Here is a 16,787-nt window from a genome sequence, read left to right as displayed (position 1 = left end):
CATAAATGATGAGAAATGTAATTGATGCGATTCTCAAGAGTTTCTAAAGACTCTTCACTTTCTAGAAATGTCACATTCCACCTGTGTTAAGAAAAAATAGAACAGTTATCCTGACAAGGAAAGAAAGTCTTAACAACTCCTAACCAGAAGGTAGAAAGTGACAGTTCACCAGTCAGAGCACACTTGATAATTTGCCTGAAGAGCCAACTAGCCATATCTAGCTACTTGAGGAAGAAAAATAAGTGGTAGTGGAGTGGAACGCCCCCAATACAACAGTACTGAAGAAGGTTCTTGATGCCAAAGTCCCAACATCCAGGCTCAGTTTAAAACATATGTTGCCAATATGATTTATGTAATTGGGAGAAAACCCCTCAAAATCTCAACATTTTGAAACCAAAATGTGATGGCATTTCTCTCTTTCCTGTAATGCACTCAACCACGGCACAAGAAAAAGATCTTGGAGCATGGAGACTGGTAGCAGGCAAACCTGGGTTGAAATTCTGCCTCTGTGTGCATTATGCTTATGACAAAAAGGAAGTTACATAACCTCTCTAAACTTGTTTCTACATCTATTAAAAAAAAAAAAAAAGTACTCATTATTAAAGAGAAACATAATTTCCCCCGTGTGGCTAGAAATTGTATCACTTGCCATTGCTTCCAAGCACACAGTCAGAAACAGACTACCAAAATCAAGGTCAAAGTTTACCTAACCACTCCTGGGATTGGTAGTTTCACCCCTACACTTCATTTCCTGAATCTTCGTAGGCTCAAGTGATCATCCTTTTTCAGACCATTCTCAGAACTAAATGCTTCCTGCCTCCCATCCAAGCTTCTGGACACTGCCCAAGGGACAAGCCTCTCTGATCATCCTTGACTTGCCAAGCTCTCACCTCCATATGTTAACTTCTTCCTTGCTCAGCCACCATCTCCTTTTCACAAGTCCTTTGGGGTCACTGGAACTTCTAATCCACAATGACCATTCCTTAATCCAACCACATTTCCTAACTTAACTAAAACATTGATGTTTCCTGAGAACACTGCTTAACCCTGCAGATCTATTAAGTGGAGATATTTTCTTTCCTTGAATAACCCAATACAATTTGCATCCTAACATTTATTTTCCCTTGTAAAAAACCTGCTCCATCGAGTCTTATCCTTTGGGTCTTCACTCATTTGTCAAGAACTGTGAAGGGTCTGAGGTTTTCCCATACCTGCAAGCCTACAAATTATCCTGTCACAGGTTTGTGGATGTTGGCAGGAGACACGAGACTCGTGGGTCAGAGACAAGGGCTTTATTTCTCACAGAAATAGTAGTGTCTCATAACATCCACATTTTCAGGCTCTGGTTTCCCAACTCCTAAATCACACAAGGTGACAAAGAGAACCAAGTTACATAACGGGCTGTACCATAGGAGAGGAACCTAGAGCTTAGGGAATCTGGTCATTTATAATGATAGGAGCCATCATTCCATTGATGCTGTCATCTGCTAACAAGCACATTGTGTTCCTCCACCACTGACGTCTGAGTTATAGACACATGTACTGAATTGCCTTCTTAACCTTTCTGGCCAGATGCTCATGCCTGGAAGGGAATAAATCCGTGCCCTTCCCACTCTTAAGACCTTGCCTGTCCACGACACCTGCACTGGATAGACTGTCTCCCAGATCCGCTCATCACCTTTCTCTACGCCCCAAGGAGCTCAGTTTCATAGACAAAATTGAAGAGCTCTTGCCTTTTAATATGCAGCTGGTTTTGGCCCACGGGAGTCACAGGCAAGAGATAAGAAGGCAGGAGGATGGTTTGGTCTTAATATTTACTCATCTAGTTCTCTCCTCATCAGCAGCCTCTTTTAGCAGACATTCCACCAGGATCGTGGTACCTCCCTCTCCCGCCCCAGAATGCACTTTCAGTCTGGGAGTGATCATGGTTCTCTGTGTTACTAGGCCAAGGGCACTGTACTATCCTTTGTTATCTTAAGGAACGCCTATGATGCATTGCAGATTGTCTCTTTATGAAATACTTTAAAATATTCCAGTTTGAATGAGCCATCCTTTCTTGCTTGAATTCTGAGGGATACTTCCAGCTGTGTGAGCCAGAAGTAATAGGATAATGGTGACCAAGTTACAGATATTCTGATTCCCAAACACAACTTATAAGATGTTTAAATCATATTTTCCTAAGGGCTTAAATTGTTATAGGACAAAGTTAGGACTTATTTATTTTCTTTGTGTTCATTATAAATAAATTTATATATATATAAAAGCCTAAGTGACCATTATGCCCAAATGACTGAAACGACTGGTTGACCAATCACCATGATGTGCACTGACCACCAAGGGGCAGACGCTCAATGCAGGAGCTGCCCCGTGGTGGTGAGTGCGCTCCCACAGTCAACCTCCTGGAGCCCCTCCCGCCAGCTGGCCAACCACCCAGAGTCCTTTCCTGTGGCTAGCCAGCCCCCCTGTTAGGCCTCAATTGCTAGCCAGGCCGAGGGACTCCACCTGTGCACAAATTTGTGCACAGGCCTCTAGCATGATATAGATATGATAGGAATCCTTTCATGCCAGGAGGTACCACTTTTATGAACCACTATTTATAAAATGGTAAAACACAATGCTCTGTGGTACAAATCCCAGCTCTGCTAGGCACCAGCCAAGTGACTCTGGGCAAGCCACTTAAACGTCCAGGAAGTTGGCTTTTATCTTTCTCTCCAGGAGACTATAATGTCATCAGCTCTGCCAGCTCCACTGAGTTGCAGGGATAATCAGATGACACAGGGGATATGAACATAATTTAAAGGTTCTAAAGTGCATCTTATGATAAAAACAGGTTAGTACCCACACATACAGAAAAGTCACTCAGTCTTGCCAGCCTTCTAAGAAATGCAAATCAAAACAGAGGCAGCATTCCAGTAGGGCTGCCACGGCTGAACACATTTGTCTAGTCCTTTCTGAAAACAATTTAACAAAACACTTCAATTGTCCAAAACACTGCACTGTGAAGCTGTAAGGATAAAAACAGGCAATGTTTCTGATATGTGAGGCAATGTACTAAGCTCTTTGCATGCATTAACTCATTGAGGGCTTCTCCTCAAAACATAACGCAAAACTCCATTAGGTTATTAACGTTTACAAATTAGGAAAGGGGGCACAGCAATGCAATGGCTCTTATGCTAGGCTTCATAGCTAGAACGGGGCAGTAAACACAATTCATTTCAGGAGTTTTGTTCTTTCCTACTCCTAATGACTTCTAAAAAGTCATCATCCCAAAGAAGGAAAAAGCAAGAGGTCTTATGTGTCTTATATATACCTACTCGATTACAGGATGAAACATTGCCATGTCAGAAAGTACCTAATAAGCATGGACTGTTTTATTAATTTTATTGTTATGGTTTTAGCCCTGCATCTGATTTCTTCCCCATAGCTTATAAAATGCAGCAATTCTTCAGTTCTGAGAATAACAGTGATCAATTGGGGGGGGGGGGGTGAGAAGACAATATGATCCCTAGTCCTCCATCCTTGTGAATCTATTTTACAGGAAGGAATGGCTGATATATTCCAGTTTATTGGATTTGGGGATTACCACATTTTTACTTAAAATGGAATACTTGTGAAGTCAATAAGAGCTATTTCTTTGTGTGTCAACATAACGGGCTTAGGGAACATTTAACGTGTGCAGCCCAATACATCCTACAAAGCCTTGATTCAACCCATGGGGCGAATTTCTGAAAGAAACTCAAGTTCAGCGAGATGGGCACGTCAGAAAAACATAGACACAGACCCACCTAACCTCTCCTCTCTCAATCTGATCCGTTGCAAATAAAGGCTTATGCAAAGCAGATGTTTGCCTTAAGTGTGGCACATAAAATTCTCAACCACTACTTGTGAAGCTCCTGCTCCACTTCCCCTCCCACCCCCCCTGCACTGGGGCTGGGCACGTGAAGAAGGACGTAAGGAGGGAAGTGAGCCTGTCTGCACTCAGCCTGCAGCTAAGTACAGGAGGGAGAAGTGCACCATACCCTCCCACTGGTGAGGGCAGCGGCACAAACCAAGGCCAGTGCAGCAGAAGGCACGGGAGGTGGGAGGCTAGATAGCAAAGAATCTGCCCCAGATTACGGGGGCCATCAGCAGAGGTGACACTGAGACGTGAAGGTGACTAACGATTGACTAGCCAAAAGCTGTGCTGAGGAAAGGGAATGGCAGGCAGAGGAACAGCACTTGACCGGCCCTGTAGGAGGGAGAGCCCAGGTGCCTGTACAGAAAGAAGGAGATGATGGGAGCCCCAGCAGTCTGAGATGGACCACTGTACGGGGGCCCCAGAAGCCACACATCTTCCTTCAAACAGGGATGACCATTAAAATGTCTAAAATATAGAGAGTGACACAGTTAGTTCTGTGCGCTAAAAATACCACCAATGTAGGCTTTGCAAAGGTCTTGAAATTCACTAACACTTCTGCAAGCTCACAGCTTATCCAAGGAAAGAGAATCTACGGAAATATATAGCCTGTGCCGGAGGCATAGTTTATGTAGAGGTCACGTTACAGCCAGGCTGTCAGACGTTAGAAGTCCACTAATTATTTAGCCCAACGATTTTGGTAGACTTGTTTTCACATCAAGGGAACTGCTTCAGCTTGGCTCTTGGCATAGTTTTCTTTTTATATCTGTGTTTCCTTTTTTAAATTGAATTCTAAAGTCTAACCTTTTGTTACAAAATTGTCTGAAAACTTACTCGTGGATAGTTGTGGGTTTTCTCAAGACGCAATAGCGTCTTGTAATTCAACATTTCTCTTCCGTAGTAAGTTGCCCACTTCTGCCAGAACACTGGACCGCTTTGGAAGCTTGGCTTAGAGGTACTATTTCATGCTGCCTGGGTTTCTCACTACCTCCGTCCCTATTATTGGCTTTGATAGGGCTGCAGGCATGTTTGTCTGCCCCTTCCTAAAAGGATAAAGTCCCATGGGATGAAAAACAGTCAGAAAAGTTTATATCGATAGTTGTGGCTGCAATTCCCAGTTGTCTAATTATGCTGCCTGTGAGATAAAGCATTATAATCCTGTGTCTTTTCTCTTCGTATAAGCTACTAGGTTTTCATCAATTTAGGAAAGTTTGAGAGTAACTGGAAAATATTGCCCTATGTTGAGTTTAGGAGAGAAGCAAAGAAATAAGGTTGATTCTCTGGTTCACTGTAGCTGTTAATAAGTGAGGACGAAAGGATCCATGCAGGATCATTATCAATTATGTACTCCTAAGAGGCCTTAGGTGGCTAAGTGTCACCATGTGAGGGGATTGCTATGTAAATGAAACCATGAAGTGTCCCCCAAAGGAGACAGGGCCTATTCATGTCTGATTTTCTCAGTCTCAGAAGGCCACCCAAAGGAGAAAAAGCCTAGGGAGGAATCAGTAGTATTTACTTTTTGGTTGATTCATCTGAGCCACGGTATCCTCATCTGAACAATGGGAATGCTAACCCCTCACAGGCAGTCCGAGTTTTGTGGTAATCTCTGCCAACCATCTTCCTAGAATAATTCTGTACTCTTGCTTTCTAGTTTGGCCTCTTCTTTTGCAATACTAATCACAATTTGTAATTAATTGGTTTATCTTTCTATGGTTCTGTGTGCCATCCATCCTGGAATATAGTTCCTTGATGTAAAACCTTGTCTGTGTTCTAAAGTCAGCACAGACACTGACCTACCTAGTCAACCACATCTGTTAAATGCACAGAGCACAACAGAAGACATGAGAAAATGAATGCCTGCCATCAGGTGATGGGCATATTCTAGTTTTCTCATTAGTAGCTATGTCCTCTGATAAGTCACATAATTTCCCCAGAGTTCAGCTTTGTCTATTTCACAGGGTTGATATGGGCATCAACTTGGGTGATATACCGACTCATAAAAGTGTACTGATATCACTATACAAGCAAGTACTTCTAAATGAAAGAGAGGACAAGATTGGATATAAAAATAAAGGAAGGCCAGGCAGTTTGAGCCATGGAGGTGGTTCTCTTTGTTTTTATATCTAGAAAGGCCAAAGGTAACAGAAGTCCCACCACCAACAACACTGAACCCACTGAGAACTATTTCCACGTGCACTGTCCCACTTAATCCTCACTAACGACCACACGCTGTAGGGACTACAGTTATCCCATTTTACAGATGGGGAAATAAGGGACTAAGCATGTTTCAGTAGCCTGACCAAGTGAGAGGAAGCGAAGGGGCTGGGGTTCAAACCTAAGCTATGTGGCTCTTCAAGCCCTAACTGCTTTCAGGAGTCAGCCAGGGCACCTTCGGCAGGCAGCTTGCCTGCTGTGCTTCTCCATCAGAGCAGCTCTGCTTTACGTCCCCTCAGAGCTACCTTCTCCCAGGATGGTAAAGGGCACATAAGTATCATTTGAGAATGAGGAAATGGGAAACCTTTCCACGTGTTCACCCACATACTTTATCTACTGCTACTGGAAATAGTGAGAGTTAGAAGGAGCCCCAGATTGATTGTGCACAGAATTAAACACAGCTCCTGGAGGTGCCTTGCTGTGCCGGGGGTGTTGAAGACCTTGTGGACACATGGCCTGAAGTAAATTGTGTGCGGTGGAGACCACTTTCTAAACTATGTAGAGTTGATGGCAGAAATAATTCATTTACTGCAGGCTCCACCTCTAAGGCTGAAGATACCTCTAAGGCTGAAGATAGCCGAGAGGCACAATGTTTAGTGCCACATCTGAATTATTTAGTAAAGACAAGGACAGACCTGCCATCTATGGTTGTGTTCGTATAGCACTGAAAGGGAATATTCTTATATATTATTGTGTCATCTTAATGACACAATATTGCATATTCTCATATATGAACATGCAAATAACATAAATAAAACCATGAAGTTTCCCCCAAATGAGAAAGGACCTATTCATGTAAATAATGTGGCTATATCCAGCAACCTTGGAAGCCACAGTGCTCTAATCCATTGCTTTTGGAAAAGAAGATAACAGAATAGAAAAACGAATATTGACTTTTAAGTTTATATGTGGTTAGTATTCATCTCTGAGCTTTGGCAGTTGAGTGATGAAAAATTCAGAACAGTGTAGGCCATACACAAAAGACTTGGAAGGATACGATTGGGTCTAAGTTAGTCTCCTCCCTCAGCCTCTAAATAAAGACATTCAGGAAAGGAAGAGGAATGAGCAGGGAGAGGCTGAGGGAAGCATGAAAGTGAAATGTTGGTGAATGCCCCTAAAAAGTGCCCTGTGTTCTGCAACTTCCCACCATGGCCAGAGGAGGGCTGTGAAGGTAGTCAAAATCAGAGCTGAACCTGGAGAAAGCTTGAGGCCAGAGTAGTCACCCTGACATGACATCTCACTGCTCAATAGAGGCATAGACAAGGCCATTTCCAGGGATGGACTGGCAGACAGCGGGAAGTCATGGGCAGATGGCAAAGGCTCAGAGCAGGTGGACCCATAAATACCTCCAATGTCCTGGCCTTTAATAAGCCTTTGTAGCTATGAGTCAACCACACTCATTATGTGGAATAAAGGTTTCTAAAAAGACTGATCACGTTTCTACAAACTGTGGGAATGGAACCTTGAGAAACAAACAAAGAAAACAAAACAAAAAAAGAGAGATTACAGAAAATAATCGGGAGTTTTATAGTTTTTGCACTACCCGTTTTGTGGCCTGAGAGGCACTTACTGCAGTAGATAATCAGAGAAAAGGCTGCAGGGTTCTTGCTCTTAGAATTATAATCCTTATCTTCCCTCAAATTTATGCAGTGGAATCATTGATAAAGCAAGTGACACAATTCCCATTGAAAAGAGGCCATCTTTTTGTTCTTAAATTTCTTTATAAAGAGAACTTCATTGGTTTTAAAAGAATAAAACAAAATGAACTTTCATAGCTAAGTGAATTAAAAGCAAACCCACAGAATTAGCATGGCCATTACTGTAATATGATTTAATGTTATGCTAAAACCATTACATGTGGGAACCCAATGTCTAATAACAATCTCTCTCTCTCTCTTTTTTTTAATGGCTGGGGATATTTTTTTTTCAATACTCTTGTTCCAAAAAGAATTTAAAGATTTCCAAGAATAATGAGGACTTCAGATGTGACAATCAGATTTTAATTTGGGGAATACTATATTAATTAGCACTTATCTTTCTATTAGTAAACTCATCTAAGTAATTACTATAAAATGCTATACTAACCTCACAAAGTGATATACCTTAGCCTTTCTGTGATGATTCTGAGATTAATACTTAACTCTCATTTTTAAATGAATAGATAAGAAATTTGTAATAATTAGACACATACAATTTCAATTCCCACACAGAAGCCAGCCAACTAGGAGGGAAGCAGGGGAAGATTTAAGGTGATTGTAACAAAAAAAAATTATCAACTGAGATATTTTAAATTTAGAGATGACTCAGAATAAAAATGTTAACAAAGAATCATATTAACACACAATCCCAAAAATGGAACTCCATAGAGATTAAATTACAAATAATCAGTGTCAAACCTCTGTTTAATAAAGGTGTGAAATACATTTTAAATTGCTTCTCATCAAAATGGCTTCAAATAGTCTCACAGCACCAAAGGGCTGGCCATTACTTATCTGTTACTTTTTTACCAGGATTCTTTGATCATGTTGAATAAATTAGGTGTCACAACACAATATCTATATAACAATTAAATGTCAATTTAGAAGAGAATAATAAAATGACAGGGAAAGCTAATTAGCATGGTCATAAATTCTTTCTGTACATATTTTCTCAAAGCACTTCACTTGCATGTAAATCTTTGCCTTCATAGTTCTTATTAAAATTTTATATGGGCTTTGATGGGCCAGGGTTCCAGGTAAGCATAAACAGACCTGGTTTTCATGAACAGTATTTATTCCCAGGCTTTTTGGGGCCTCACCAACTAAGTGACCTTTACGTAAACTGTTCGCTTTGAGAAGGGAGGTGTAATGAAAACCACAGTTTAAGAATCTGACCTCCCCAAATGCAGGCATTTATCAGAGAGTGCTCTTTAGACCCTGACACTTTCCACAGTAAACCTTGCTTGATTAGGGGCTTAAATCAAAACTGAATTTGCTTACTGTGTGACTTGAAAGCACTAGCAATGGATACAGTGGCTTTTTTTAAAAAAAGAAAAAATAATCACCAACTTAATCATCCTCTGCCATCTCAAAAAGGCAAAGTGTCCCTTCATGGGATGATGGATTTCTCAATGATGAGTTCCTTCTTTTCAGTAAAGAAGTAACTCTGATGAATCAGTATCACAAAGCAGCATTGGACAAGCAGTAATGTTAGACAAATGTCCTATGTAAGCCACGAGATATGACAGAGGGATAACTTTTTTTGTTAACCATCACCTGAAGATATTTTCCACTATATTTTAGAAAGAGATTGGAAGGGAGGGAAAGAGAAACAGAAACATCGATCTGAGAGAGATACATTGGTTGCCTTCTACCCGTGCCCTGACCTAAGCTGGGGATCAAACCTATAACCCAGGTACCTGCCCTTGCCTGGGAATAGAACCCGAGACCCTGCAGTGTGCAGGCTGGTGCTCTAACCACTGGAAAACACTGGTCAGGGTGACAGAGTGGTCATTTTTATGGGCTGCCAGATTCTTCAAAACCTCCTTCTCCGTTTAAAGAAGGAGTCTGGGAGCAAAGACCTTGGAGATTATACTAACCACATAAAGATACAGAACATCAGGGATAAAATGGAACAAAATTTGGGACCTGAGATGTTGAGCAAGTCAAGGCCCAATGATGTTTGGACATACACCCTACATGATGGCACTGCAATTCCCGAAGCCTGTGGGGTTCATATTCTGTGCCCGGCATAAAGCTGTATCTGGCCTGCTGCAAACTCTGAAAGCTCAGTACATACTGTCCAATGTGCACCCCAGTGGGGAACTCCTGTCCAAATGATATCCTTATTTAAATCTCCAGCTTTATTTTTCTGTTAGAACTTGACATGCATCCCGATTTTCCTTAGGACTGATGCAAGACAAGCTGGTCTTCACGAAACCCTTGTAGGTAGCTGCGTGCAGCCCAGAACAGATGATTGTTTAATGATCTATTACTATGTCCCAGTTTGATTTGAGATCTCTCACTTGAAATCTCTAATTTAATCCCCACAACAACTTTGGGTGTAAGTCTCACCACCTCCACTGCAAGGCTGAGGAGAGGGTTTCCGAGGTTCATTGATGCCTGCGCTCTCACTGGGGTCTCAAGAACAGCCTTGGAACACAAATGCAGGCCCACACCCAAGCTTTTTTTTCTTCTTTTTTTTACTCTTTGCACGCCGCTGTCCCCTCTCAGGGGACATCAGAATTCTAGCATATCACGCGGATGTCCCCTCTCAGGGGGGACATTGCAGTTTATTAGTGATAACGGGGAATTGAGTTAATTCAACGCATGTGTCCGCCGCAAAGTAGCGTCGAGTAGCTGGTAGCCAATGTCCAGAATGGTTCGGAGTGCAAAGGGTTAAATATATTTTATTGACTTTTTACAGAGAGGAAGAGAGAGGGATAGAGAGTTAGAAACATCGATGAGAGAGAATCATCGATCAGCTGCCTCTTGCACACCCCCACTGGGGATGTGCCGGCAACCAAGATACATGCCCTTGACCGGAATCGAACCTGGGACCTTTCAGTCTGCAGACCAACGCTCTATCCACTGAGCCAAACCTGTTTCGGCACACACCCAAGCTTCTTAAACACTCTTCGTCCTCAGTCTCTTTGTCAGAGACCTCTTCACCTCTGTCACTTTCCTTCTGCTATTGACCTTGGTATCTTCACAAAAATAAAATGTTCTTTCTAAAGAGATCAGACTCTAAACGGGTCTTTGTGTCGGCGATACACTTGCAAGTCTTGAGATGGAACACACACAAGTGATGTGGAGGCGGCAGAACATCAACCCCCGCTGACAAACAATCACAGCTGACCCTGCTGCCCACAGATGACAAGGGCTCTGTGCTGACTCCTGGCAGAGCTAGCTGCCTTTGTTGTGTGTGGAGCCTGCACTGTCTCTATGCGAGAATGTGGCTCTTCCATAAGGCAGCGTGCGGGGCATTAGTACTGTCAAATGCAGTTTGCATTTCCTGCTAATGTGATTACAGCATCAATAAACTTGCACAACGGCATGATCCCTTGGGGGATGGCCACCTGGATAACCCATGAGCAGGATGGGTCACTGCCAAGGTTAAATATTACAAATGAAAATTAGGCTGCCACTGGGAGGAAGAATGTCTAGCTCTCAGGGTTGGGAAATCTTGGGACTGGGTCTTAAAATGTTGTGGTGGTCTTAAAATGCTGAAGACTGTGGTAGCTTCTTGAAGGGAATCTTAAATGCATATGGATAATTTATAGGAATAAAGAACACATGGCTATTTAGCGCTCATTCCTCTCCCCTTCCCCCTGTAACAATCCATGCACATCTAGCCCTATGTTAAATTTTGAAGTATAACTAGTTGATTTTTAATAAAATTTTCAACAGTTATTCTTCCTTCCATGACTTTATACCCTCTTGGGTTTTTAAAGCTCATTGTTTGTTTGTTTGTTATTCTTTTACAATTTTATTGTTTAAAGTATAGTGCTCATTGTTATTTTGACCCCAGAAGTTTGCTCTCTCCAAGTAGTGAGGGTCCCATAATTCAGCTTCAAAACTTGTCTGGCCAGATGACTGATTTGATGACAGGCTACTTAGAGCTAATACACAATCAATTGCTCATTACAGCTAAAAAGGATATACAGCCCAGAAAAAAAAAGTTTACATTTTAATTTGTGTCTGAATCTGAAATAAATACGTTGACTTTCGTACTCATTAGTAGAGCCCAGGCACAGAAATGTGTGAAGGGGCCTGCCTTCCTCAGCCCTCAGGTCAGAGCATGCACGGACTCCACGCCAGACTACTCAGCTAACCCCCTGGTCTTGTAGCTTCCTCCCCAGGTGCCCATTCTTCTAACGTTTCGAAATGTGGTTGCCAAAGCAGCTTTCCCTCATACCACCAGGCTTCCCTCTGCCCTCCACTCATTTTCCTCATTGAAACCTAGTTTCTTACCACAGTTTCAAGAACTCTTTAATACAATGCAATCTGTCACTTCTCCCCATCGCTTCTTTTCCTCTAGTCTAGCACATCTCAGCATGCCTTTCCCACAATTTCTCCTCTTCTAAGTTGAGGTATACTTACTATATAGTAAAATTTTTAAAATAGTGTTTTGGTAACATCTCCAATGCAAAATACAAGATTAATTGGCTTTGAAAAAGGAAAGTACAAGAAAGAAAAATACACAACCACCCATGTGTTCATATCCAGTGATGGCAAGAGCAAGAGACACAATGGAAGCAATAGTATTTACCTTCAGCCAAAATGATGCACCTTCTCACAATGGGAGGAGCTGAGGTAAAGGAGGTTATCAGGAGGATATGACTGCCAGTGGACCCACAAGCTGGACCTGGGCCATAGGAAGTTCCTCATACCTTCCCCTGCCCTCAGATCATACATCCTGTCTCCTGCTCTCACATGAGCTCTTCCAAGGGTGTAATCATGAGAGAATATGCTGTAAAGACCGTTGGAGTCTGTATACACGGCCGAACCCATTAAGGCCTTTATATAAACATTTAAGGTCTGGGTGGGCACGTGCAGAGATCTACTTGTCTGGCAGCATCTAAGACAAGTCCCCTGGTTTATTAATCCTGCCAGCTACCAATCCGGAGTGGTCTGCTTCTTTCTTTGGCCTCCCCTTCCCCTCTGTGAGTATAAGAGCCAGTTCAAGACCAAACAAAAGAGACAGGAGAGACTATTCAAATAAATTTGGGCCATGGGCAATTTAGTAAATAGGATCATTTTTTTTTAGATGGATGGAGCATGATATGAAAATACAACTACTTGTATTTCCATTTTTTTTTAAAGTTGGCGGTTTGGCTAATGAGTTGATTTGTTTTTATAAACCCAGATTCTCAGTGATCAGCACCAAAATGTGACTACAGATAATACAACTTATGTTAAAGCATATAAAAGGACCAGGGGTTGATCTCAGGTGGAACATTCCTGATGACCATGAGACACTCTACAGAATATTCCATGTCAGAAAGAACCAAAATCTGTCATCAATCATGTGGCTATTTCTAGTATACTTGGATGTTCCTTGTCATACAGACAAATTATCCAGACATCAAACTCTCTTGTTCAATTTCCACTTGAAAGCTTTGTGTCACGTAGATCTAGTCAACATCAAATTGATTTTTCCTTTTTCCCCCAAACATGGTAAGGATATTTCTGAAAACACTCGTGCTATATACCATGGCACAGAGAATATTGTTAGCAGGATATTCTAATTAACTGAGTAACACATTTAATTATGCCTATTTATAATGTATCATTGTTTTACTCCCATCCCTGTTCATATCTTATCTCTATTTTTTTTTTTTTTACAAAAAATTTCTTGAGGAAAAGACCTAAACTTGAGCATCTTCACTTATTGATGGTGTTTTTTGTATCATGCTTCCTATATGTTATTCCTGATTAATAGATGTTTTGGAATGGGTGTTCAAAGAGCTATATCACAAAATAAACTAAGTATTTCCAACATGAGTGTTGCTTTCCTGGGTATACAGAATGCATTTCAGAGTTTAGTGGGACTTCAAGGTTGCCATTACAAACCTTGAAGGTAGCCTAGCCGGTTTGGCTCAGTGAATGGAATGCTGGCCTGTGGACTGAAGGGCCCCGGGTTTAAATCTGCTCAAGGGCGCATGCCTGGGTTGCAGGCTCAATCTCCAGTAGGGAACATGCAGGAGGCAGCCAATCAATAATTATCTCTCATCATTGATGTTTCTATCTCTCTCTCCCTCTCCCTTTCTTTCTGAAATAAAAATATATTTAAAAAAACAACAACAAACAAACCTTGAAGGCAACTCAAGTGTAGAATGGGAAATGAAGGCGACTCAAATATAAAATGGGAAATGCTGTTTAATAAAGAGATAGGTGGTAAGCTAGGAGATCATGCCACAACCTTGCATGATTTCTAGTATTCTTAGAATAAAGACCACATTCCACGTAAGTCCCAACATGACTTACTCCCCGTCTATATTTCTGCACTTACAACCTGAGCTCACACATTCATTCTCTTCTTTTCCTTAGTCACATTTTTCTGTTTTTCTCATCCGGAGAGGTACCATAACTCCTCCTGCTACCAGCCCTTTTTCATGTTCTTCATCATCAGAAATTCTTCAATCTTTCCCTCTCCTTCCTTCCTTAAACAGCCAGTGATTCCTATTCCTAAGGAGGTCTTCTCAAACAGTTTCTTCTTTAAATGAGTGAAATTCCTTGGTTATATACTCATAGCACTCAGACACGTATTGCAGATTAAAATTATATATTTATATAGAGATCCCTGGAATAATGTGGACTTCCCCCACTATTCTCTAAGTGGCACCAAAGCAGGTTCTTGGTAGGTTTGTTCACTATCAGATCACCAGTGCCTAGCACATTGCTTTGCAAAAAGGAGTTGTTCAATGAATATTTTTGAATGGATCAATGAATAAACATAAACTATACTTCTTACTAATGTATTTATATGACACACCTGAATTTTTTAAAAATATATTTTATTGATTTTTTACAGAGAGGAGGAGAGAGGGATAGAGAGCTAGAAACGTCGATGAGAAAGAAACATCTACCAGCTGCCTTTTGCACACCCCCTACCGGGGATGTGCCCGCAACCAATGTACATGCCCCTGACCTGAATCGAACCTGGGACTTTTCAGTCCGCAGACTGATGCTCTACCACTGAGCCAAACCGGTTTCGGCCACACATGCATTTATAATTTGGAATAGTTATGCAAGGTTACATTTCAGGCTGGATGACTATTTTTAAACCTATTTTAAATAGCAGGTGAGTCATTAACTTTGATGTTATGAAACTCAGTTGAAACTCATTACTCTAAACCCAAGTCCTTTGTTTCCTTACTCAAATATACCACCCATGGTAGCCGTTAAATCAGGTGCCGATATGGAATTTGTAAGAGATTTTTGTCTATGTGAAAATAACTTTAGCCTCCTGGCTACAACATGAACCGATATTTATCTGTGAGAGCATTCACAGCAACATGACCCCTTTTGAATTCAAAGAATCAATGAAAATGCCAATTACTGCTAGATGGACAGGCAGAAAAGAATAATCTTGTCTGTACTTCTCTTGTCCCGGAGACTTATGCTCCTGTTCCATTTTCTGAGCAATCTAGTAAAATTCAATTTACCTTTTCAATTTGTCTCCAGCCAAGCTTCCTTCTGTCAGTTATGCAGACATTTCAGTGCTGGCCATGTAGAGTAGCAGGACCAAGAGAATGAAATTACCTGTGCATTTGCGATCTGTGTCTTCTTTCTTTGACCCACTAATCGTCAGCTTGCAGTTGAAGTTTTCCTCCCAGTATTCAGCAAACCAGACGTTTCTTCTGTTGTTTTCAAGTGTGCGGGTTGTAAAATAGGCATCAAACCCTAAAGAGAGTGGAATGAAAAGGTCAGAGTTTATTGCTTGCTGGGCACTGTTGGAACATTTGAAAACAAAATACTGGTTGTGGTTTTTCTTTGTTTTAGTAGATTAAATGCTCTTTTGTGTCAATCAAAGAAGAAAAATCATCATCAGAAAAAACAAAATTCTAATGCTAACCTATATCTATACCTCTGGTCTTTCAGGCAGATGTATGGCTTATAAATGACATTTTCTCAATAAAATCTGCATTAGAGAATTTAGGGATGATATAGTCCTCACAAGATGCCTTGCATCTCTGATGAACAAGACTAGGAACAAAGCATCTCTATAAACATCATCATCACCCCAAGAGAATAATGATCATTTTAGTTCTTACTATGGACCAGACTCTGGACTTTATATGGATTCTTTTACTCATCTCAATCTATGCAGTAGTTGCTATCATTCCTATTTTGTTGATGAACACAAGAGGTTTGATAAAATAATAATGTGCTCACGGTCAACAATTTCACCACATTCTGCATCTCTGCCTATGAGAGCTACTGACCTGTGAATGTCATTTTGAGAATCCTCTTTTGTTTAGGAATATCCCAGTATGCAATTGACTTTTCTAGTCAAAATAGAATTACATTTACAAAGAAGCCACTGGTAAATTGAGGTCAATGTTAGCTCAGTGCTAGTCACAAAAAGTTTGAGATGAGCAGAGACCAGAAAGGCCAGGTCCCCAGGAAATCTCTAGCTACCTCATTAGGATAGCACCACTTTAAATATCCCAATGAAGCCATATGGTCCTGTGAGAATCAGACTGGATTCAGTATCACAAAGGCTGGGCTTGAATTACAGCTCCACTCATCTCACTTAAGTGGTATAAACATAAGCAAGTACACACTTAACCTTTCAGTCTTCCTTTCATCAATCTGTAAGCATAAAGATGGTATAACCTCCTTCCTCTGTTTCTTATTTGTAATAGTGGGAAGACTAGGAACTTACAGAGTTTAAGGTCAAGACCATGGAGGAAGATGAACTTACTTTCACATTATTTAAGTTATTCAAAGTTCTCTTTAAATTTTAGAGTCATAAAAAAAAAAAAAAAAAAAAAATAGCGCCAGACTCTAAACTCCGTGAGAGGAGAACGGCAGGTTAATTTAATTCACCACTACTATCCCAGCATGGAAAACATGGCCTGGCATAGTGTAAGCCTGCTATAAATGGAAAACTTCAAGTAAGTAAACAAGACAGTAAAAAAAAAAAAAACAAACGGAAAGGGGGAAAAAATCCCTATAAAGTAAAGGATATT

General features: G+C 41.0%; 1 protein-coding gene across 7 annotated transcripts in view; it reads right to left on the bottom strand.

Moving 5' to 3' along the window:
- Positions 1–16,787, bottom strand: part of GRM7 (glutamate metabotropic receptor 7) — a 736,691-nt gene that overhangs the window by 265,518 nt on the left and 454,386 nt on the right. For all 7 annotated transcript variants that reach the window (XR_006741094.1, XR_006741093.1, XR_006741092.1 and 4 more), the window contains exon 5: positions 15,355–15,495. Coding sequence is in view for 3 of the 7 variants with exons in the window: in XM_045579111.1 (XP_045435067.1) it covers positions 15,355–15,495 (141 nt within the window). In the remaining 4 variants the exon portion in view is untranslated. The remainder of the gene's footprint in view (positions 1–15,354; positions 15,496–16,787) is intronic.

The sequence above is a fragment of the Pipistrellus kuhlii genome, unplaced genomic scaffold, assembly GCF_014108245.1.
Source record: "Pipistrellus kuhlii isolate mPipKuh1 unplaced genomic scaffold, mPipKuh1.p scaffold_m20_p_11, whole genome shotgun sequence".
NCBI classification, from domain to species: domain Eukaryota; kingdom Metazoa; phylum Chordata; class Mammalia; order Chiroptera; family Vespertilionidae; genus Pipistrellus; species Pipistrellus kuhlii.
This window is presented reverse-complemented; position numbering and strand designations above follow the sequence as displayed.